Raw genomic sequence first — 23,970 nt, forward strand, 5'->3', positions numbered from 1 at the left:
CAAACACAGGGAGCCCTGGAGTTCAAACTGAAATCTTATCTGCACCAGCTACGTCTCAGCTCTCTTGGTGGTCCCATTGGACAACTATGTATTAAATTCTTCAGTGCCAAGTGCCTTACTTGTAGAACCTGCAATTCTGTTTTCTAAATATGTAAAAATCACTTTTTTGCCTAAATACCTTCCTTGAGTTAAAGTGATCTAAAAAGTACATTCTGGATTGCCTTTTTTTTCCAAACCAAGAGGGGAAAAAAGCAAATATGTGGTAAGTGATTCAAATCTCCACTGCAGGGACTGGCCCTGAATAGTTTTTTCCTCAATTATGTTGTTCCGTTACATAAAAGTGAACTCTGTGTTTAATAAAACAAAAAGAGAATGAATAGAGTATGATAAAAACAGGCTAACTTCTATACAATCAGTCAAGACAGACGGTTATCAATAAAACTGCTCATATCATATGACAGCAGAAAGCAAGATTGTTGAAATTAAAAATGAAAATCAAGATGAAGCAGAGTCAAAAATTCCAGATTTTTTATCAATAATTATTTCACAATAAAAGTTATAACAAGGTTGTTTGCTACTTATCCATACCACCTAGATATTCCTATATACACCTAAATCAATTCGCAACCGATTTTGACCGCCCCTGAGTTCTTGAAAGAACAGGCAGCACTTGCCACTCCAACTCACTACCAACTCATTCTTCAGCTGCTGTGCTTTCTTTTCACCCCTAGAGACCACAGATACTTTTTATTTAGACCACCACGTAGCATTTGCATTGCCAACCACTTTTTCTTTCTTAAAATTATTTCCTTATTTTTCTTGTCACTCCACTTCCCATGTTCTATCACTCCAATACCTCCTCTGAGCCTCCTGAACTAGACTTTCCTTTGCCCAACATTAAATATTTTTTCCAAACAATGGGAGTGATCACAGCCCTATACACAGCTTGCCTGGACAATCACATCTATGTCTATCTACTCCCCTGGCTTCAACCTCCATCTGGGAAAGACTTCTCAATTCCAGAAGCTCTTTCCTTAATGGAATATGGCATATTTTTACCTTGATATTTCATTGGCATGTCAAACAATACAACCAAGCTGACTTCACTTTCCTGTTCTCACTAGAGTTATTTCTCCTGTATCTGCCATCCCTTTGGATGGTAGGTATCATAATATACACAGTCACTCCACCAAAAAACATCTGGGAATCACCCTCTATTCCCCAAACCAACCACAAAGTGATATAATTTCTAAATACGGTTCAAACTATTTCCTTCTTTTAATCCGCACTGCTTTGTTCAGTTTAAAATCTAACATATACTCTTTTCTGAATGATTTCACAGCTTCTTAACTCCGCTCAATTTCAATCATCATTCCTTTAACCCTATCTTCAATTTTCTTTCAAAATTGAAAGGAAAAACTCTCCTTTTACATAACAAAAAGTCTAGATTTTATGATTCAGCACATGCCTATCTTTCTAACTTACACTGCCCACCAACCTCATTATCAAGCTACCTGCAGCTCTCCAAATACATAGTGTTTTTAGGTTTCCATTCTTTCCTTTAACAAATGAAGAAATGGATATGCCATAATTGAGCAATTATGTTGAGTGTCCTAAAATATGAAGGCCAGACATTTATATGACCCACAGCGGTTCCTATCATTTTATAAAAATACACCTTGGTTACCAATAGGATTGACAAATCACAATGCTTTGACCTAAATTTCCATATTAACACATTTTATGAAACACATGAGGAAATGGAGAAGACTGATGAGCTAATGCGAAAGGGATGAGCAACATATAAATGGATACTATTTGATCTTCTGTTGCCTCAAATGGCATGAACTGTTGACAGGGCATTAGAAGAAAGAATTTTATTCACTAGCTAAATCCAATTTAGAACTCTTCTTGTTTTCCTCTCTAGGTCAGAAGTATTTTTTTAGCATTTCTCAAAGCTCACTGATTTAAAAATAAAGAAAAATGTAACTGTCATAGTACATTGAAAAAAAATTGTGGTTTAAAATTTTCCCTCTAAAACAGTTTGATTAATTATTAATGATGCAATTAAGAAAGAGAGAAATCCTTTATGTTAAATCAAAGTACAAGATACATGTGTGTTGGGAGCAATTTTAACAATGCTAAGGAGCAGAATAAAGATAAGTTTATATTATACAACAACTATACCTCAATTTAAAAAATAAAAAAAGTTATTTGCTGCTGAGTGGATAGAAGAAAAACTTTTAATTAAAAGTTCTTTATTTTTATTTATATAAGATGAGCCTGGTTTCATTTGAGCGTTTTTCGAAATATGGTACAATTCTCTCAAACTAAAAATTGGAACAATCATGGTCTGATCTTGAATTCCCCATTAATTTATTGCCTTAGTCTTGGTCACCTAACCATCATGGGTTTCATTTTATCTATAAAAAGAAAGAATAATGCATGTTATATTTACTGTAAAGGGATCTGGTGGGGAAAACAATCAATCGAATTGACATTGAAATATTTCAGTATGTTTGAAATGTTCCAGAAATAAGATATTTCAAAATAAAAATGGACAGCAATATTTGTATTCTTGAGGTTCTGTGTATATATTTCAAATCTCACTAAACTGCATTTAATCTAACTGCTTTTTGAAGTAAGTTATAAAAATGAAATTACCTAGCAACTGGCACAAAATGGCATTGCTAGCAAAAGTTCTAATGCTTGTATCTCAAAGTACTTCACATAATAAATTTCTCAAAGCTCATTGATTTAAAAATTTGGGTTTTAGGATTCCTGTAGTTTTTTCCTATTGGACTTACATATTTCAAGCATGGACTGGGTTCCAGATTTCTTGGTACAAAAGCATAAATCAAAAGACTGGATGCGTAAAAGCAAAAGCTTTCATTGTGATAGCTGAATAAGAAATTGTATGATTTTGTTACTAAAAGATGTTTTCATGTATAAAGGTAATGATACACTGTGAGAATTTCAATACACATATACACAAGTTTTATAATTTAGTGTGATACCATATAGCATGTGAGTATAAGTATCAAAGTTAATTGCAGACATAGACCATGAACTATTATCCGGCACTCTCATCCCAGCTATAAAAAAAAGACTCATGCATCCTGAACTATTTCAATTCTCTTACGTATGAACACCTACTGGTACAAGCAGAAAGTTGAAGAGCACAAACTTTTTTTAAGCTCAGTTATTGCCATCCTATTCACAAATAATTCTTGATAAAGTATTCCTTCAAAATAGAGAATACCAAAATAATTATGACACCAAATCCTCACTTATAAACCAGAAAACAAATCTAACATATTTTGAAATTTGTTCTGGAAAACCATCCAGAAAAACAAAGTTATGGACTCAATGATCAAATAGATGCAAAGCCTTGATGCCTTGATTTACTAGTGCTATTTGGGCTACCTGATTAATAAATAAATATATTTTTAAGTGGCAAGGGCAGGACAAATCCTTAGGTACTGCTGATTACCAAAACTGAGCAAGACCTTCCTCTATATGCACACTTTGTCCCTAAACAGAAATCAGTTCTCTTCTCTGATGAATTTTTTGATAAAAAAATATAGTTGCTGTTGTTGGTATATTTTCCCCTGCATGCCTAGGGTAATGATCCCTGAATTTAACCTGGAAGTAAAAGAGTTAATATAACCTAAAGAGTATATTCTTTTTAAAGTTGCCCAATAAAACTTAGATTTAAAAAATATATACATGTATATATAATATATTAGTTATATATAAATAAGTAACAGGAATAGGTACAATAATGAATTTATACCTTATATTTGATCCCATGTTACACATAAACTTTTTATTTTAACATCGCCAACCTTAATATTTTATTATATCTCTCATTAATAATTCAAATTTTAAATACGACCAGCATCATCACCGCCTTGCTTTAATATAATATCATAATACCCACATTGCTTCAATATAAATAAATTTACTGCAACACCTTGGCTATACATTATTTTGACAAGCCTTCTTTGCAGAAGGCAAAGTAAAATTATGCAGAGAGTATCGATTGTTGTATTCTATAGGTATTAAGCATCTATGAGAACAAATCAAAGCTTATTAAAAAAAAATCAAAGTAAAAGCGCATGCCATTTATGAGATTCATTACGTTTACTTACATGCCACTTCCAGAGATGCATTTCGACTCACTGCTTCACCAAGATAGTTCCTTGCAACACACACGTAGCTTCCTTCATCAGGTTTACTTCTGCGCCCATGCACAATGCGCAAGAAGAATAAGGAACCGCTGGGCAGAAGCATCCTGTGGGACCGGGGATCATCCTTGTCAGTCTCCACCCGCTCGCCATCCTTGTACCACTCAATGGTGGGCGTTGGCCGGCCCTCGGCCTTGCAGTTCAACGTGGTGGGCTCTCCCTTAGAGACAATGACATCGGAAGGGTGCTCCACAATCCGCGGGGGAAAGTCTTCCTGGCGAAGACGAGATCCTACAAAATGTGACAGAATGAAGACAAGCTTTAACATTCCTTATCTATAGCTTTTGTTTCACTTAGGTTCACACTGATAAAATTAAACTATTCAATCATTCAAACTGTACTTACTACTATTTTATTTATGTTTCAGTCTTTTGTTCTTTATGCATCTCGTAAGTCATTCCAAGTCCCTTTTGGAACAAGACAATATAGTAGTAAATTAATATGTTAATTCTAATGAGTTAGTTTTAACATGTTCCATGAGTCAGGACAAATAAAAATAAGCATGAAATTTTCTTTTGGAACCAGTAAGTTGCAATGGGTACTAAGATGAGTAAGGTTAATTTCCTGTCTTCAAAGTGCTTACTATGTACTAGGGGAGAAAGCCAAGTGCCTAAAATACACATATAGAAAACGTTTATCATGCTGGCACTGTGCTATCAGAGTCAACACAAAAAAAGACCCGAACATTATGTACAAATAGTAACTCAATTTAACAGATGAGGAAGAAGTTTAATGACATATATTGTCCAGGACTGTGGAAGAAGTAAGCAGTAGAGGCAGGATTTGAATCCAGGTATGTCTGACTGAGGAACTCAGGTTAAATCACTATGTTGAAATAAGTGTTGCACGGAGGTCCAAGAAATGTATTACAGGAAAAGATCGGGAAAAGTAATGTCAACTCTAACTAGAGCACAGTGAGAGGCTTCCCCAAAAAAGGTAGCATTTAAATTGAGTTGTAAAGAATGAAAATAATATGTCAACAGAAGGAGAAAGACATTCAGAATGAAGAAATAGCATGAGCAAAAGGACAGAGAAATGACAATATATGTATAAAACATTTCATAATCAGGGAGGAAGTTAACATGGCAGGTGAGGGTAAAAAGCAGTCTTATAGCCGGAGACAAAAGGGCTTAAAATACCACGCTAAGGAGTGTGACTTTTATTCCATATGGCTAACTGATTTTGAGGGAGCAGTGATATGACCATCTGTGTATTAGAAAGGTTCTTTTGGTCTGTACAGTAAAACATAGATAGTGATGGAGGCAAAAAAGACAGGTGAGAGTTACTTCTATATCCCAGAGAACAATAAAAAGAACCTGACCTTGAAACACTTAAGGTAGAAAAAAGAAGGAAGATATAAGTTATACAGTAAAATAAACACTTGACAGAATTTGGTATTCCATACAGTAAGGAAGAGTGACAGGTACCAATAACTTTCCTGTGGCTACAATGAAAATGGGGCCATTAAAAGTTAGAAGAAATAGGAAGAGAAGGACCTGTTTGGTATTTTAAGATGAAAATTTTGCATAATGTACTGTTTTGAATATTTTAATTTATGAAGTGTCAGAAGCCATTATTTGTGGAAAGGTCCTACCAGCTGCTGCAAATAATTCTAAAGGAGACGGCTGAGAGAACTCTGTCTGGAGACATAATGATAATCTACATACGAGCTTTTAAAAGCTCTTACAATTTTCCAACCAATCACCCAATATTGGCACATTTCTGTTCAATAAACAGAAGTAATATTTACTCATCAATGTTATTCCAGTTAACTTTCAATATTAATTTAAAATTTCTATTTGAATTTAATAAAGGGAATTTAATTTGGTAGTGAATGAACCTTTTCTGAAGAGGATTAACTTTTAAAGGTTGCTGATTACCATTTGTTAGCTCATCAGATGCAAGAAGGAACTTATACATTACAAGTGCTAGGTACCTAAAGCAAGAGTAATTTACACTACACAGGTCAAAATTTTAAGAAAAGAACTAAAGAGACCCAAAGCATTTAAATATGGACAGAAAACCACAACCTGCATCACAGTAATAAAGAAGGTTATATATTGTAAGTACTGAGGCCCTAACACAAATGAGGAACTTATAGAATATAAAAAGTAAGAATTACTTTAAAAAGTAATAAATGAGATCCCAAGTACTTAAATATGAATAACTAATCATAGCTTGCAAATCAGTAGCATATTCCCAAATGTAAAGGTCTGGACACATAGCCATAGAAACTGATACTAAAATGCACCAAGAGTTATATGTCACTTTTCATGTAACAGACATACGGTAGCCACAATCCTCTTGTTTGGGTACCTTCCTTGCTCTTCTCTAATCTCCCATATGCAATCATCTACATTCTCCCTAATGCCAAAGTTGTTCTATTATTAAAACTAAGCAAGTTAACTGTCCATGTTTTTAGAGTGCTATTTTCTACATCAAAAAGTTCTCTGCCTTATTAGGCAGTTTGGCCTGAATAAGGCCTGAACAGGACCTGAAATACACTAACACTTATTAAATAAAATATAAAATAATAGACTAATAAGAGAATTAGATGCAAAACATCTAAACTATTTAGCAATAAGATTTAGAATCTAACATGTCCAATAGCACTCAGAGAATTTTACTCACTTATGACTATAACATATGTAAATTATCCTAGTGCTGTTGCATTTGGATATTCTTGTAGTAGTTTTACTCCGCTGTTATAAAAAATTCAAAAGAATATCTACAACCTAAATGTAAGAGGTAAAATTATCAAACAATTAAAAGAAATTACAGGAGCATATTTTTATGATCTTGAGTTAGTCAAAACCTTCATGAATATGACACCAAAATCACATGCAAGAAATATATTTGTTCTTGAAAAAAACATTACAAAAGGAAAAACAACCCACAGAATCAGAAAAAAATTGCAAATCATATATCTGATAGAGGACTTATATCTAGAACATATAAAGAACCCTTACAACTAAATAAAAGTACAAATAACTGAATTTAAAAATGGGCCAAGGATTTGAATAGACATTTATCCAAAAAAGTTAGACAAAAGGTCAGTAAGCACATGAAAAGCTTCTCAACATCATTAGCTATCAGGACAATGCAAATCAAGACCACGAGATATACTTCTCATCCACTAGGATGGCAATAATCCAAAAAGTGTGAAATAACAAGTATTGTCTGGGACGTTGAAAAATTGAGAGCCTCATACATTGCTGGTGGGAATGTAAAATGGTACAGCCACTTTGGAAAACTATCTGGAGTTCCTCAAAAAGTTTTGGAATTAACATATGACCCAGCGATTCCACTGCCTGGTATATACCCAAGAGGAATGAAATCTTATGTCCCCACAAAAACTGTAACATTGATAGCAGCATTATTCATAATAATTTTTTTAAATGGAAAGAACCCAAATGTCCATTAACTGATGAATGCATAAATGAATGTTATATATCCACATAATGGAATATTATTCAGCAATAAAAACGAATGAAGCACCGATACACACTATAACATAAGTGAAGACTGAAAATATTATGCTAAGTGAAAGAAGCTAGTCACAACATGATTCCACTTACATAGAAATGTCCAGAATAGTTAAATTCATAGACAAAAAAATAGATTTTCAGTTGTCTAGGGTAGGTAATGGGGGTGAGAGGTGAAGGGGGACTGGAGAATCTTTTGGGGGTGATGAAAATATTCTAAAATTATTTATGGTGATGGTTGTACAACTCCATGAAAATAATAAAAACTATTATATTGTACACTTTAAATGAGTAAAGTATGTATGAATTAATGTTAATAAAGTAGTTTTTTAAAAGTCATAAGTAAAGGCACTGTGAACAAATTTAATACAAGGCATTGTAACAATTCATGTTCATTCTGACCAATAGTTAGGTTATTTTCCTCATTCATAGTTTTCAGTTTAAATGTAATCATCAGGCCAGCAATGGCCAATAGGGCATAAAATAAAGTTAAAAGGTTGTACCAGTCAGATAGATGATTGATAGTCATATAGGTAGGTAGACAGATAGATAGAATGATATGGAGATATGCAAAAACATAGCTGCAATCTAAATTTTAAGATGTTATTAAAAGTGAGGGAATTAATTTAGAACTCCCTTAAATTCAGACATTACACAACTATAGCAGTGACCCTTAAGATGGGTAAGCCTTAGACAGGTTCGTGAATTCTTTGAAATTGTGTATAAAAATGGGCATTCTTGTGTGGACAGGAGGGAGTAGTAGCAAGAGGGGCTACAGATTTCATCAAATTTCCAAAGAGGTCTGAGGCTTTAAAATTATGAAGGGCCACTAAAGTACTAGGATCAAAACAACCCCATTATTTGGTTAAAAAACAAAAACAAAAAAGATAGCTGAGTTGTCAGCCAAAGTCACTGGGGATTCAAAACCCAACAGTAGAGGGGGCTGTTCATCACGTGAAAAGACATGAAACAGTTTAACTTCAAAAGCTTTGATATCCAAGGGCAAATAAGAAATACAGGGTCCCCAGCCCAACCCCAGACCTACAGAATCAGAATCCGCATCTTAACAAGATTCCCTGGCAATGCATATGTGCATTAAAGTTTGAGAAACACTGCTTTAAACAGTTTTAGTATAACCTTGAGCTAAGGATGGTTTAACATTTTTAGCATGTTGTTAAAAAAAGAGGAGGAAGAAGAATAAAAGAAGCAGAAGGTGAAGGAAGAATGAGACTGTATATTGTCCACAAAGCTTGAAATACTGTAATCTGATCCTCTGCAGAAAAAGTCTGCCAATTCTGCTTTAGAGCACCTGTTTATCAATTTCCATTAATAACTTTAGTTTATTTGTTTATTTTTTTATATAGGACCACAGAACTTTTTTCTCCAGATTTCAGATGAAACAATATGTCAACAGCAGGAAAATAATATTTTGCTCATGTAATGGGAAATATTCAGGATCTCTATTTGGTCAGATGCACTAAGCACTGTATCAGAATTACTATCTGCAATTCTAACTTTGCTTGCAGCTAATAGCAAGTCTGGACATTATTTTATATCTCAATTATGAATTGTGCAATAAAATAGTCAAGTTTAATCTAAAACATTTTATTCAACTGTCTTTAGCTATTATAAAGAAACAATGTAAATTAGTCATAGGGTACTATAGGTGAATATCCAAATGTTTATTTTTACTGTCCAAGAAAGTAAGCTATAAAACAGTCAAGTGATTTGTCCATAACTGAACAGCTAGTAGAGGCAGAATTAGAACTCAAGGCCTTTCATCCATAATGTACTAGGCTTCTGAAAATGCTGGAAGCTTAAGTAAAGAATGCACACTACAATGAGACTAATTACAAAACCCCTTCTAAAATTGATTTCAATAAAATAAGTCAATTTAATGCCTCTAGTCGTAATAAAATCAGAAAACATCTTCCTTGTTTTTTCCAAGTGTGATTCTTAAAGTACCGGCATCAAAATCACCTGGGATATTTTTTTTAATGAAGATTCTTGGTTCCACATTGAACAGAATGCATCAGAAGTTACAAGTGGAAGGATCTAAGAAGCTGCAGTTATAGCATGCCTACCAGGAGAAGGGCATGCACTTATATCTGGCTAGATGTAAGCATGCCACAGAAATACCAAATTAGTGAGCTGAATGAAGATGCATCTTTGAATAATGTTCTAAGCACCCAAATTTACATAATGGATTATTTCCACTTCTCAGAGACTCTCAAACAATGATTTTGTAATGATTTTAGTAAAATATTTAATAAAAAACAAATTGAATGGTTTATTAGTGCTTGAAACTTTAAAGAATTGGAGGTGAAGTATAAAATCATAATTTGTGAATATATTTAAATTTAGTTTTATTTAGTCAATAACCACTCATTTGCAGTGAGTGCTACAGAACTGCTGTTTTCAGAAGTGATTTCAATTACATAATATAATAAAGGAGGATAACGCACTGAGAACACCTGTTGATTTCATTTCACATATTTGAAAGTAAACTTCTTCTGTCTCCTTATTCAGTTGGAATATAATATTTCCTTGGACTAAGCTTTATTTTTCATTCACATACTAGATAGCATATCTAGCTAAGCAACACATTTCAAACTTCTCTGAATTTTCCCTCCAGCAAAATTTCTATGCAGTGTCTGTTTTTCTTTTTCTTAAAAACGTATGTAATATACATTGTGTCCTAGTTCATAATAAGTATGTTTGTTTTAACAAAATATTTTCCAAAAAATTTAGTAAAATAAAGCCAGCGAGATATTCTATGATTACTCCAGATCTGAGTGTGACCAGAGATTCTTCCTGAAGTTATCCCTCCCCCAGTTCGAGAGGTACCTAGTGCAACATGAAAAAGTGAAGGCTGGATGACCCATCACAAAAAAGAGGTGGTGTGGTAGGAATAAAGGAATGGGTTACTGACCAGCAAATATTTATGCCTCACTTTTACCAGGTACAAATCAGAACACCAATATCTCAAGAGTTGGTTTAGATGATTAAAAGAAATCATATATATAGATCACCAGGACATGTGGTAAGCATCCAGTGTACCTGATACTTCCCGTCTATAATCTATTACAAATATTCTTTCCAGGGCTTCCCTGGTGGCGCAGTGGTTGAGAGTCCGCCTGCCGATGCAGGGGATGCGGGTTCGTGCCCGGGTCCGGGAAGATCCCACATGCCGCGGAGCGGCTGGGCCCGTGAGCCATGGCCACTGAGCCTGCACGTCCGGAGCCTGTGCTCCGCAACGGGAGAGGCCACAACAGTGAGAGGCCCGCGTACCGCAAAAAAAAAAAAAAAAAAATATATATATATATATATATATATATATATATATATATATATATATATTCCTTCCAAAATTTGCCCCTTAAAACGAATCACACTAACAAGTTTCTCCTTTTTGAGGTCATTCTTGTATTAATTTTTTCTGCATGGTAAATTTTAGCTAGACCATGCTGATTGCTTTACACTAGATTTCAAAAGGATTAAAGCCGTTACTGCTTTCCATTTTACCAGAATAAATCCTATTCAAAATTTCTCCATAGAAAGAAACATATCTCAGTGCCACTACTAATGCTGTCCACATTTATTAGTGAGCTAATGTAATTTGTAATGCAATGGAGTTAATTAATAACTCCATCAAGTCTGTCCTTAGAACTGTTCCATCCTTGAATTCTTCATAATGATTAAGTTCCAGTGTACTTCCCTTATCAGTGGGGGAAATAGAAGAGGGATACAAGAAACTTCTTTTTCCTAGGAGTCCTATGATGCGATAAGATGTGGTGAGAAAAAGACTGTTTTATCCATTTGAACCTTACTGAAATTCTCTCAGGAGATGATCTAATTTAGCAATGAACTAAATACATTTGTAAGATTCTCATTTCTTCTGGAAGCACAGCAGTGTTAAAAATAAGTTTAAATTAGAGAGGACATCAAAATTAAATTGAGGCCTGAAATACTACTTATTACAAAAATTCTAAATGGCTTTTTTTTTTAGATTCTTTTCCCATGTAGGCCATTACTGAGTACTGAGTAGAGTTCACTGTGCTATACAGCAGGCTCTTATTAGTTATCTATTTTATACATAGTAGTGTATATATGTCAGTCGCAATCTCCCAATTTATCCACTCCCCATCCCCTAGTGACCATAAGATTGTTTTCTACATCCGTGACTCTACTTCTGTTTTGTAAATAAATTCATCTGTACCCTATTTTTAGATTCCACATATAAGCAATATCATATGACATTTGTATTTCTGTGTCTGACTTACTTCACTCACTATGATAATCTCTAGGTCTATCCACATCTCTACAAATGACCTAATTTTGTTTCTTTTTATGACTTAGTAATATTCCATTATATCTATGTACCGCATCTTCTTTATCTATTCGTCTGTTGATGAACATTTAGGTTGCCTCTATGTCTTGGCTATTGTAGTGTTGCAATGAACATTGGGGTGCATGTATCTTTTTGAATTATGGTTTACTCTGGGTTATGCCCAGGAGTAGGACCGCTGGGTTATACGGTAGTTCTATTTTTTGTTTTTTAAGGAACGTCCATACTGTTCTCCATAGTGGCTATACCAATTTACATTCCCACCAAGAGTGTAGGAGGGTTCCCTTTTCTCCACACCATCTCCAGAATTTATTGTTTGTAGATTTTTTGATGATGGCCATTCTGACTGGTGTGAGGTGATATCTCACTGCAGTTTTGATTTGCATTTCTGTAATAATTAGTGATGTTGAGCATCTTTCATGTGCTTTTTGGCCATCTGTATGGCTTCTTTGGAGACACATCTATTTAGATCTTCTGCCCATTTTTGATTTTTTTTTTTTTGATATTGAGCTGCATGAGCTATTTGTATATTTTGGAGATTAATCCTTATTTTGGTGCTAACTGGCTTTTTAATGTCATAAAACTAAAGGGTGTGAAAGGAAAATGACAAAGATTAAAGACATTTCTTGTCAAACTTGGCAGCCTTAATTCTGTAAGTTTCAGTTGTACAATATGGCATCTAGTATTGTCCCTATGTATACAGTCTTCCAGGTCCAACAGGCAAAACACTGAGCTACGAGAAGACCCTCTTGTCCCAAACCCCATTTTAGAGTTGAGAAGGAGAAAGAAAAAGAGAAGCAAATAATTGAAGTTTCTTTCCCCAAAGCTGAGACTAGAACACTTTGCCTTAGCTGGGAGTCCATTTCCAGGATAACTTTTTCTTCTCTGTCTCTCCTCCTTCTTACCCATATTTTGGGTAAGTCTAAAATAGAAAGTCCCAAGTACTAGATTTCAGTTATTGGGTTTTTTTGTTTGTTTTGGTTTGGCTTCTTTTTTCCTTGGGCATTGTTTGTTAGGTGTGTAACCTTAAGCAAGTTACCTAAACTTCCTCATGGTACCATTTCTTCATCCCCAAACTGAGGCAACTAGAAGAGTAAGTTGCTACAGGTTCATCGTTTTATAACATGATACACTTTTTATGGCTGTCACATCATAATGGACATAGCCATAGGAAAAGATAATAGGGAGCAAGTTAAATTTATTACCACAGAGCAAATTTTTAAAGATATACACTATAGATTAATGTTCATATTTTTAATATAAGTAGAGATTAGAAAGGTTTGCCCTTGATAGGTCTTATGTCTACTATCAAAAAGCAGTGGTTGCCAAAATACCTTCTTAGAGCACCCTCCAAAGGTTAACAATGATTTAAAAGCTTTTGTTTAAAAAGCAGCTCGTGTAACTTAGAATTTATTCTTAAATTCTAAATTAAGAATTTATTCTTAAATTTATTGTTAAATTTACTTACATTGCCAATAAATACATGGTGCTACAAATCATTTAAACCAAACACCAACCGGTAAAACATAGATACTTATCTTAAAAGTAAATTGTTTATTTAAAATATAAACCATCAATTATTTATAATATAATCTTAGTCAAAGATATTAAAATTTCCTTCCTTACTCAGGGTGAGTAGCTGCTATTTCAGGATAAGGTAACTAAGGCAGCTTTCATAAAACTTTTCTCTGAATTTCACAACTGTATTTCAGGTCTTTATCAGTGTATCCTTAGCAGAAATTACTGAAAATATTGAAAGTGGAACACATTTTCCCTCTTTGTTTCCCCACCACCTCATGTTATTCAGTACCCTTGTTACATAAGTTTTTAATTGCTTAACACAGTAATTCATTTTCTGGCTGCCTGTATCCAGTGCAGTGAGCCACTGACCTCTTGTGAGCAGGTGGGCCTAGGTCACAGAACACCAGACGGAACACATCCAGACGGAAGGCAGGACTGGTTTGGGCAAGTTAAAACCAGTCGCAGAAAGCAATCAAAAACAGGGGTTAAACACATGAGAATATCTATATAAAACTGAAGAGAAATTTCGAAACCACCAGTCTCTAAGTTTCCAGTAAGTTTTTAGTAGTGATTTACTCCTGAGAAATAAAAAATTAATTTCCTACTTTATAAATTCATTTTCCAACAATTCAGTGCGGAGCCAACGTATTAACCTGGACACTCATCCAAAACTATTTCAAATCAATTTGCTTCATCTTACCATGGTTGAAGTCATTCTTTAAAGAGTGATTTGCCACCAAATCAGAGGTTTTCATGGGTTATGCAGATTTGCCTTATGGTGACAAAAACAATCTGTATTCCAGGAAGATATCTTTGAAATTTAGCTTCTTACTGTCGTATTTATAATATTTTGATGTGGTTTTAAAATTGCATTTGGCTTTGCAAAAGATGATGCAATGAAACAATCTCCAACCTCATTCAATTGTTTAATAATGTTTAATTTTCTAAAAACTATCAATATTTATTTGGTGGAGACTATGAATGGGTTTCCAGAAAAGGGCATTCTCCTTACATAAACTCCTAATGGACTGATAACATTTTGGCTTTCTATTCTACTTCCTAAGCAATATATTCTGAAAATGCTGTGGCAGTAGCATTAATCTTAGTAACTGCAGAGTCAAAGGTCCCAGGGTCAGTGTCAGAAAACACCATTCCTACTAGCACTGATACTTTACACCTGTGCTAATAAGCTCTGTTAAATATTTAGTTTCTGATAAATTTGCCTAAAACTCGACATATTTTCCTCTAATCTGAAATGTTTTATTATAAATTTAAATTGAGATTCAATAACCCTAGTTAAAATTGCAAACATCATTTACTATATAGTAACTAAGGCTTTTTTAAACAGAACTGAGAATGTTAATACAATCCAGAAACTTTCTTTAAAGAATAATGGCTAAGTCATTACCCCCAAAATTATAGCTGTCATAAGCCAAATGTATTAGCTGCATCGTCTCCAAGTCATACACACAATGACTGGTTTTAGACTTGTTCATTTCCAACGGACATCCAACTGCAATTTGGCCTAACATATGAAATCGCATTGCGTTACACCATTATCTTTTTAAATATGGTTCTTAAACCAGGGATTACCTTATGTGGAATAGAGGTAAAACATGGAATAGAGGATGACATCTCAGATATTGGGGGTAAAATTTTGTTTGCATGCACGTTTTTAAGAAATAACAAAGCAGATCTTTGACAGCTGATATAGATTTTCTGTCTTTAAGAAGACTCTGACTTGCAATTGCTCTTGTCCAAGTGTGAGACAGGAGTATGAAATCAGGCAAGTTTCCTACCCTCTCCACACTTTGGTTTCCATATCTATAAAACATAGCAGTACCAACCTAATATCGTTGTGAAGACTACATGAGATTTTTCCATGTGCTGAGCACACAGTAAGCACTCAGTGAATGTTCACTACTATTAGTGTTACTATAATGTATAATTCTTTTATTAGTATAACCTTTATCACTATACTCAAAGGAATTTGTGATCCCATAAAGCTAAAGACTACCATCTATAAAATATAGTCGAGGCTTCCCTGGTGGCGCAGTGGTTGAGAGTCCGCCTGCCGACGCAGGGGATGCGGGTTCGTGCCCTGGTCCAGGAAGATCCCACATGCTGCGGAGCAGCTGGGCCCGTGAGCCATGGTCGCTGAGCCTATGCTCCGCAACGGGAGAGGCCACAACAGTGAGAGGCCCGCGTACCGCAAAAAAAAAAAAAAAAAATACAGTTTCTGCCTATCTCTCTATTGTGATTTTCTACTACTGCCTGTTCTTACCTACCAAATCAAAGGTCATTCTGAATAATATACCTTACCTACATTTCCCTAAAGGCTCCATGTTTTCAACAACTCTGCACCTTAGGTTTGTCACAAACACTATCAAGTTCTAAAGATGAAAATATTAGGTGCTCAATCAATCTTATATATAAATGCATGAATAAATATATCACTTTTGCTATTCTTTCCGTGGAGCTATAGCAACTAAAGAATACTTCTACTGTAGTTCATGACAAATTGGATGTGTGAGACTTTAGTACCAGGCATTACTGTCTAGGCATGCTGAAGAAATTACCTACAAATTATATTCATTGGAATTTAATCAAATATCAATGTTTAATAATTCTTTGTGTGTCCTTAAATATTTTATTGAAATAGGTTATACCAATACTGATGATTTTTCTTTATGTAAATCTTGAAACCACTGCGTGATTAATACATGGGAAGGATCTATTTTTTGGTGACTTTTCCATTATAAATTTAACGAGAATTAAGGACTATCAAAAGAATCTTTTCGAGGGCACAATAACATGACTGAAGTTAAATGAAAAACAGGAATGGGAGTATTATCAGAACACTGTCTGAAATTAACCCTTACCAGTAGTTTAAAGCGGTGGTGATAAAACCATCTTCTCACTTTTAAAGTAACATATTTCTTCCTTGAAGTCTCTAAATTACAGTTCTGTGAAATTACGTATCCTTAAAATAAGGCTAAGATCTCTTGCGATTAAAAAATAAAATAAAAAGACAAGTCAAAGGTGGGTACAGCAATCCCAAAGATGAAAAGATTTTCTCTTGCATAGTAGGAACAGCCATATTGTACAATGGACTGATGTTGTACAATGTTGTAATTCTTTTTCTGAAGCCTATACCTTGGAGAGTAAAGGAGGTTTATAAAGGTATCTGAATACAACTGATACTTATTGCTTTGTCTTTGACGATCAAGCTCAGAGTGAATGAGCTTTCACAGTTGACCAAACCGAATGGAAGTGACAGCATCACATTTCTGTGGAGGTATTTGCAATATAGGCACCTAAATTCACTGTTGAAGTGTTTATTCCACTACAAACACCTTGAACAAGATTTTGATCCAGAAGAGGTTGAAAAAGAAGCCATGTTTAATCAGTTGCAAACAGTTCTTAGGCTTGGAATTGAATGTTTTCAAATCTTTAGCATGCTGTCGAAAAATTTCAAAGGTGTCATTTTGTCCTTCGCTTTATGCATTGCATTAAAATAATAAATAAATAAATGTAAATCTAAGTTAGTCTCTAAGAAAAAAAGATTGACTTAGTAAATCACAATGATTCTGATATAACTTCTGTCGTAAGGCGTACAAATGGTTAGTTACATTTAGACTGAAAATCAGAGTAGCTTTAGCCTAGCAGATAAAGAATATGAGTTACCTTAATTATCAGGATACTTTTCACTTGGGGATCTACTTTCTCTTCATTTTTGTTTATTTATGCTATCTGTTGATGCCTTTAAAAAATGAGTGATTTAATAAAACTTTAAATTTCCTTTCAAGGGATGTCTTCTGTTTCAGAGTGAAATGACCACCAGATAACATCATTGCTGCAACAGGAATACTGAGTGTAGTTTTCAGTTAAAAGAGCTTGTCTGCATAGAGAAAAACGAGCTTGTTTTTCTGCTGGATGGAGAAAAGCAGCAAATGGGAGTGCTATAAATATTTTTAAATGATCTTTTTCTGCTTGAATTATGTTTCACTAAAATACATCAGAGACTCAATTCCTTGGGTCTCTCAAAAAACGGCTGCAGTTTCTAGAGAACTTATGAAAAGTGTTATTTTCCACTCATTTCATTTACTTTGAAGCCTTATCAGATGAGGGATCAAATGAAACCGATCATCCCCAGGTTTTCCCAGGTTATTACCATAAGGACACGGAATTAACCTCCATCCAGCCACTCTCAAAATGCAATGCTTTCTTGTCGCAAAGCAAAAGAAGTGGAACACAAAGAATTATTCTGGATTATGTTGAAGGGAAGAAAAGACAGGCAGAGGAATAAAAAAGTATAGAGTTATCGTAATTGTGAAAGACAAGAATAACAATAGCTTAGAATAGGGTGGTTATTTTTTTAAATGTAGGAAGTTGCTTTTACAGTCAAGTACTCAATACATCAAACTCTGACAAGTTGGATTTTATAAAAAAGCAACAACTGAAAATCTGGAAGAAAATGAAAGGTGTATGAATTTTAAAAGAGTATAATGATGTTTGCTTAATATTCCAGGTAGGTATACTACTTTCAAAAGAGGCAATAATAACTGTATTGGGTTTTTTTTTGTATGAGATATGCAAACTGTTGTTGACATTTAAAAAATAAAGAACACTGTTACTGGGTACTTTTGTTATCAATTTCTATCACTAGGGAGAAAAAATCTTTGAGTTACATGTAAAATACTAAACTAGAAGTTTGAATTAAGTCAAATAATTTCTGACTCAATAGTTAAGGAGTCCTAAGACCTCAGCTCTTCTCTTCAGTGTATGGGGACTCATTCCCTCTCACTGTGTCAGGTATCGTTTCTATGACAACAAGAGCCAAATCTCTAGTTTAGTATCTCCAGTTAAGGAAAGCTCTAGGCTTGTTTCAGGTGCCTGCGGAATGCTCATTCATAACCTCAAATTCTGTGTCTCTCAAAATGGATCCCTCGCCTCTCTCCTGTCCCATACCTCATCCTTCTCTTCTTCCTGACATACTTCCACCTTTCTTCAAGTCCCTAATACTAAAAGTCTTAGTTGTAGGGTTTAACCCCTCAAACTCTTTCATATCCACTTAGGCATAGATTCCTGTGGATTCTTCCTTCTTTTTCTCCCTTTATGTCTACTGCTCACTTCCATCCCTCTCTAGGCTCAATTTCACAATATCATTATTCCAAAAGCCTCAGAGTTTCTCAGTTCCAAGTACATTCTTATTCTTTTCCCTCATCATTCTATACCTAGAAAAATATATTCGGATTTTAGAGAGCTAGGTGTAACTTTCCTTTAAGCAAACAAAGAAGTAGGTTAGCCAGCTAAATCTTTTCAAACTTGCACAGAGTGCTCTAAATTCTTTTCACTCCCTTGGCCAGTAAAACTCCATCTATTCAGCCAGCTGAGTTACAAATTGCACTCTTCTAAGTCCAGCTTATGCAGCCAGGATTAAGCAAATTGCCTTGTGAGTTTTACGATGAAGCACAAAACTCTGAACCGTCATGCCAAGGCTCGGCATTTATTTGGACAGCATTTACTCATGCTGCCACGATGTCTTTGCAACACTGATTTATAGTCAAAGGTGCCAGAACATCATTTACTGTATTAAAGCTTGGCTGTGTTTCTCCATTTTCTGAGTTCACTGCACATTTGAAAAAAATATGTTGACTGCAGGGGAAAAAATGAGATGCAGAACCCTTACTTACTGAGGTAGCTTATACCTGATAAATGTATCTAAACTGCCCACACTGAAATCAGGCCTATAGAACAGCTTCGTCACGTGAATCCTGAAATGATGATGCAGGCATTGATAAAATCAGGCTGATTTTTTTTCTATTTTACTCATGAGTACCTTTAAATATAAAATAAAGAAATACCACTTAGTAAATAAGCACCTTAATTTAATTTCTAAACACTCCCCGTGAGATAATTAGCAAAAAAAATAAGAAAAAAAAAGACTGTAGTAGCTTCAATGTAGTTAACACGCATTCACCAACCTCAGTATTTATATGTCTACTACGTGAAGTTTGAACTCAAATGTACAAAAACAATTCACAGTGAAAATACACCCACTGTCTAAAGTCTATCAACAATCAGGAAATGGAGGAGGTTGTATATCCGTTGTCATTAGTTTACAACCAAGTGATTTCTTTAATTATCCTCAATGGGCTCAACAAGGTATTAAACACCCAATGATCAGTCACGGAAACAAAGGCATGAATAAGAGCACAATGTCTGACTTTGCCAGGCTCAATGAGCACCACCTTGATGTACTGATGGTTCTTAATGAAGACAACCGCCACCAATTAGACAACTGACAATTAGCTTGAAAACTAAAGTGTCAAAACAGGAACAAGGGACTGACCCCTGAATACTAAATTATTTTTAGGTGGCATTTAACGTCTCACAACAGCAAAAGACAGATTTTAGGGGTTGCTCTTCACTACAACGAGGAATTCTGCTTTACACTTTACATTTTGCAGGTTTACATGTTAGCTTTCTTTTCACTCTTCTAAATTTTGCTGGAATCTAGCCTGATACACTATTTCATTATGATTAACTTGTATCAATGAACATACAATTAGAAAGATGGGCCACAAACAATATTTAAACATAGGATCTAAGCAGATAGTTCATAGATTCTGGATTTAGACAGGCCTCAGGTTTAGTTCTGGCTCCTAGAGGGCAGGTTATTTCTTAAGTAGAAGATACGAGTGTCACATTATTTAGCCAATATTTAGAGTGACTAAAGCTATTTTAGTACTGGGGTCCATCCAATAAGGATTGAGGAGAAGCCCCAGGTCAGCCTGGGGGAGGAGTGGCCATTTTTGTAAATATATCATATAAATAGGAGACACATAGGAAATATATATCATATCCATACATACACACACACACACACACACACACACACACACACACACACACACATATATCCATACATATATCTTATTCCCACATCAAGAATATTGCCTGAAGAGATCATTGCCCACAGAATTTTCTTCAAAAAACCAAAAATTTTCAAACACTTAACACACTTTTACACAAGCCACTGCCTTCCCCCACATAAAAAAAGAAAGTCTTTCTGTTTGTACACCAGCCGGCATCCCACATTTGCCTGTACTAGGATTATTTCTGAAAGATGTGGCACAACCTTTAATGATATGCTTCTTGCATCACAGGATTCGATGTTCCACTTTTGTCCATCTCATTGCTTTAGTCTCCAGAAGTTGCATTTGCCTGATTATTATTAATACACAGGGGCATTTCTGCATGGCTGTCCTTAGAGCCCACACACTTGGGCTGCCTCAGAAGTAAGATCACCTTTGGATCTCCACTGGCTCTGTTCCCTTGGACGGGATCCAAGACAGAACTGCCTTATGCTGAATTTCACTGCTGTGGCCAGTGGTGTAATAATGAGGTTCCCATGTCAATACACCTTGGATTTTCAAGGGTCGTATTTCCAATATAAGCACAGGCATTTAAAATGATGTGTTTCTTTTAATTTCATGTCATTCAACTTTTTTCTTTCAGGATCAGGTCCAATATTATACACCAAAATGCATAACAGTCAATAACTTGAAATTTCCCATAAACTAGCATAGAGACATCACACACACACACACACACACACACACACACACACACACACACACACAGGTATAAACACAGTCACAGAATTATGGGAACAAAATTTTTCTCATTCTTCCCTTCAAGGAGGAGTCTGCCACTCAACATTAATGTCAAATATTTGAGTCATTAAGCAAAACATATAACTCCAATGGATATCTTATAAAAACAGAATGTAGAATATATATAATTTTATAATCAAATTAATATAGCCACTCATTTTTAGTGGAACCGTGTCTAGTCATTAACGTAAAACTTCAAATAACTATGTATTTATGAACAGAAATATATGAGCAAAGATTTTCAAGCTTACTGCACTCCTGCCAAAGGCACTTAGTTGTACACATGAGGCAAAGGACACGGGTCTACCCCCAGAGTCAACTGTAGCTAGCTCAGCTGAAGAGACCTTTCCGATTCTTGGCAGAATAACAGATTCTCAAGCAGAGAGGGGATAGGGGTGAGATTTTTTCTTCTGTAAGTAACTTAATGAATGAAGTACTAATTAACATTATGGCATTGATAAATGGAGAGAGAGATTAGGGATGTACTCGATATTCAGATCTTCGCAGATGGACGGTCAAAGCCACATTAATTCCTATCTCATTGGAGCATCTGCTTCTCCCATAATCCACTGCCCCTTGGTACAAACAACACAAACTGTTGTGACTCAATTCGATTTATATCAATCTAATTTCTTTTAATCCAATTTGTATTCCAATCTACTACCTTCTAATCACTTAAATCTTCAGCCTCCATCTGGTAAATTTTCTCTCAAAATTAACCGAGCAGATGCCTCTGCGATTGTCTTCCACAGTCAAGCTAATCAGACCCTCGCAGTGGCCTATAGAACCCGCTGAATAGGTACGTGACTTGCGGTGTTGCCCTTCCAGTTACAAAATCTGTGAGGTAGGAAGACCATTTAATATGTCATTAATTGGTTCATTTGCATAACACTGCTTGGGAAGAAGCACTGGACACAAAAGCCAAGAGAAGAAAACTACAGGAAGAAAGCAAAATGCGCTCATTTCTCAAATGAGCTTTACAGTTCAATCTGTCTTCTCTTTAGGTTAACAAACATGGGGTGAGAATACTATTTAATATTGCATGGTCTAAAAAGCTACCTACCCTCTGCAGGATATGGTATTAGGGGAGTTTTGTCTAGTCATCACAAAGTCATACTGAGACCTACCTTTGGTTAACAAACATATTCTTAAAATATGCTTCTGAATTTTGGAGCTATGCACCAATTTATTCACCGGAGCATATGTCATATAAACAGTAAAGCCCCTGGCTAGCACTGACTTCCACTCCCACGGAAGTTCCACTGTGATCCATAATTAACACCACAAATTAAACATCCCCTATGAGAAAGCTGGCAGCACTACCTGTGGAATAAACACCATTCTGGAGACACAGTAATTAACAAAAATGTAAATAAATAAAAGGACCCAAGACATATAAAGACAAACACTATACTGAACTGAAGTGGAACCATTTTTCATAGGAGACTTGGTTTCATTAATTTACAGTCATACTTACACACACAGTGTATCTCGATAATATTTTGAAATATTTTTTTCAAATTTCAAGGTATCATAAATAGAAATACTAAAGTGTTCCATGTGCCCACATAAGGATTTATTCTCAGGAAGCCTTTCGCTATTAGAAAAACTTGAAAAATTAGCATAGAAAATCATTAAATCTATAACATAATCTTAGAGTGAAGAATTCTTGATAAGTCAGCCTCATTAACATTATGAAACAAAAAAATGTCAAAATGCCTTCATAAAGCATAACATAAAGCATAAACAGTTGGATTAAACAATTGAATGTAGAATCTATTTCTATAATTTTGACTAGAGCAAGATATAAAAGGTAAGGCCTCTTGTGGCTGGGTCACTGGGTGTCCAAAATAACCAGAGAAACCCAGGTGGAGAAATCAGAGGGCAACAGCATTGGATCTTCTGGGAAAATGGCAGGACTGGGGAACTGGGGGCACGGTGAGAGACATTGGTCCATCTTTCTATCTCAGCACGAAGATAGTAGGTGACATGCAACCACTCAGTGAATAAAACCAAGCACTTCTGGACCTAGTTCAGTCACAGATTTGATGCTCTAAGCCTCAGTTGTTTCACCTGCAAAGTGGACTGAAAATTATGTCTGCTTTTATCCACTGTATTAAGGATGAACTGAGATCATTCATGTAAAGTACCAATTTTGAATTCTAAGGCACTATATAAATAAATGTAAGACCCCAGAGCAAGGCCATTTAAAAACATGGACTCTGGACTCAAATTTGAGATCCAGACTTACAGTTAGGTTAACTTCAGATAAATTACTAACTTCTCAGTACTTCAATGTAAAATAGTGATAATAATAGCTCCTATCCCATGTTACAAGAAAAAAAAGAATTGACGAAGGTAATATGTCTAGATGAGTAGCTAGAACAAAGTATCTCATGAAAACATAAATGTCAGGTAAAGGATAAAAGCTAAGAAATTTGTCTTTCTATGGCAAGTTCTCAAGTTAATCTAGAGGTGCAGTAACAGTTCAGCAGCTGAAGGTAGTGTCTATTTTCTCAATTGCATTCTTCTTTTCAATAATAGAGGCGAACTAACTTGTAAGGATATAACTGTTTCAAGTGCTGCAATGAGGTCTATCTATAGAGTGGAAAGAAAAATATGGTTTATATTGTACTTTTGATTGGCTTTCATATGAAAACAGTGACCTCAATGGTATCAGTAAT

The 23,970-nt window shown here is 35.0% G+C and overlaps 1 protein-coding gene across 5 annotated transcripts in view; it reads right to left on the minus strand.

Moving 5' to 3' along the window:
- The window catches only part of ROBO2 (roundabout guidance receptor 2), a 579,902-nt gene that overhangs the window by 515,858 nt on the left and 40,074 nt on the right, over positions 1 to 23,970 (minus strand). For all 5 annotated transcript variants that reach the window (XM_079922998.1, XM_079922997.1, XM_079922996.1 and 2 more), the window contains exon 2: positions 4,155 to 4,481. In XM_079922998.1, coding sequence (XP_079779124.1) covers positions 4,155 to 4,481 — 327 coding nt within the window. The remainder of the gene's footprint in view (positions 1 to 4,154; positions 4,482 to 23,970) is intronic.

This window comes from Stenella coeruleoalba (genome assembly GCF_951394435.1).
Source record: "Stenella coeruleoalba genome assembly, chromosome: 5".
In the NCBI taxonomy this organism is placed as follows: domain Eukaryota; kingdom Metazoa; phylum Chordata; class Mammalia; order Artiodactyla; family Delphinidae; genus Stenella; species Stenella coeruleoalba.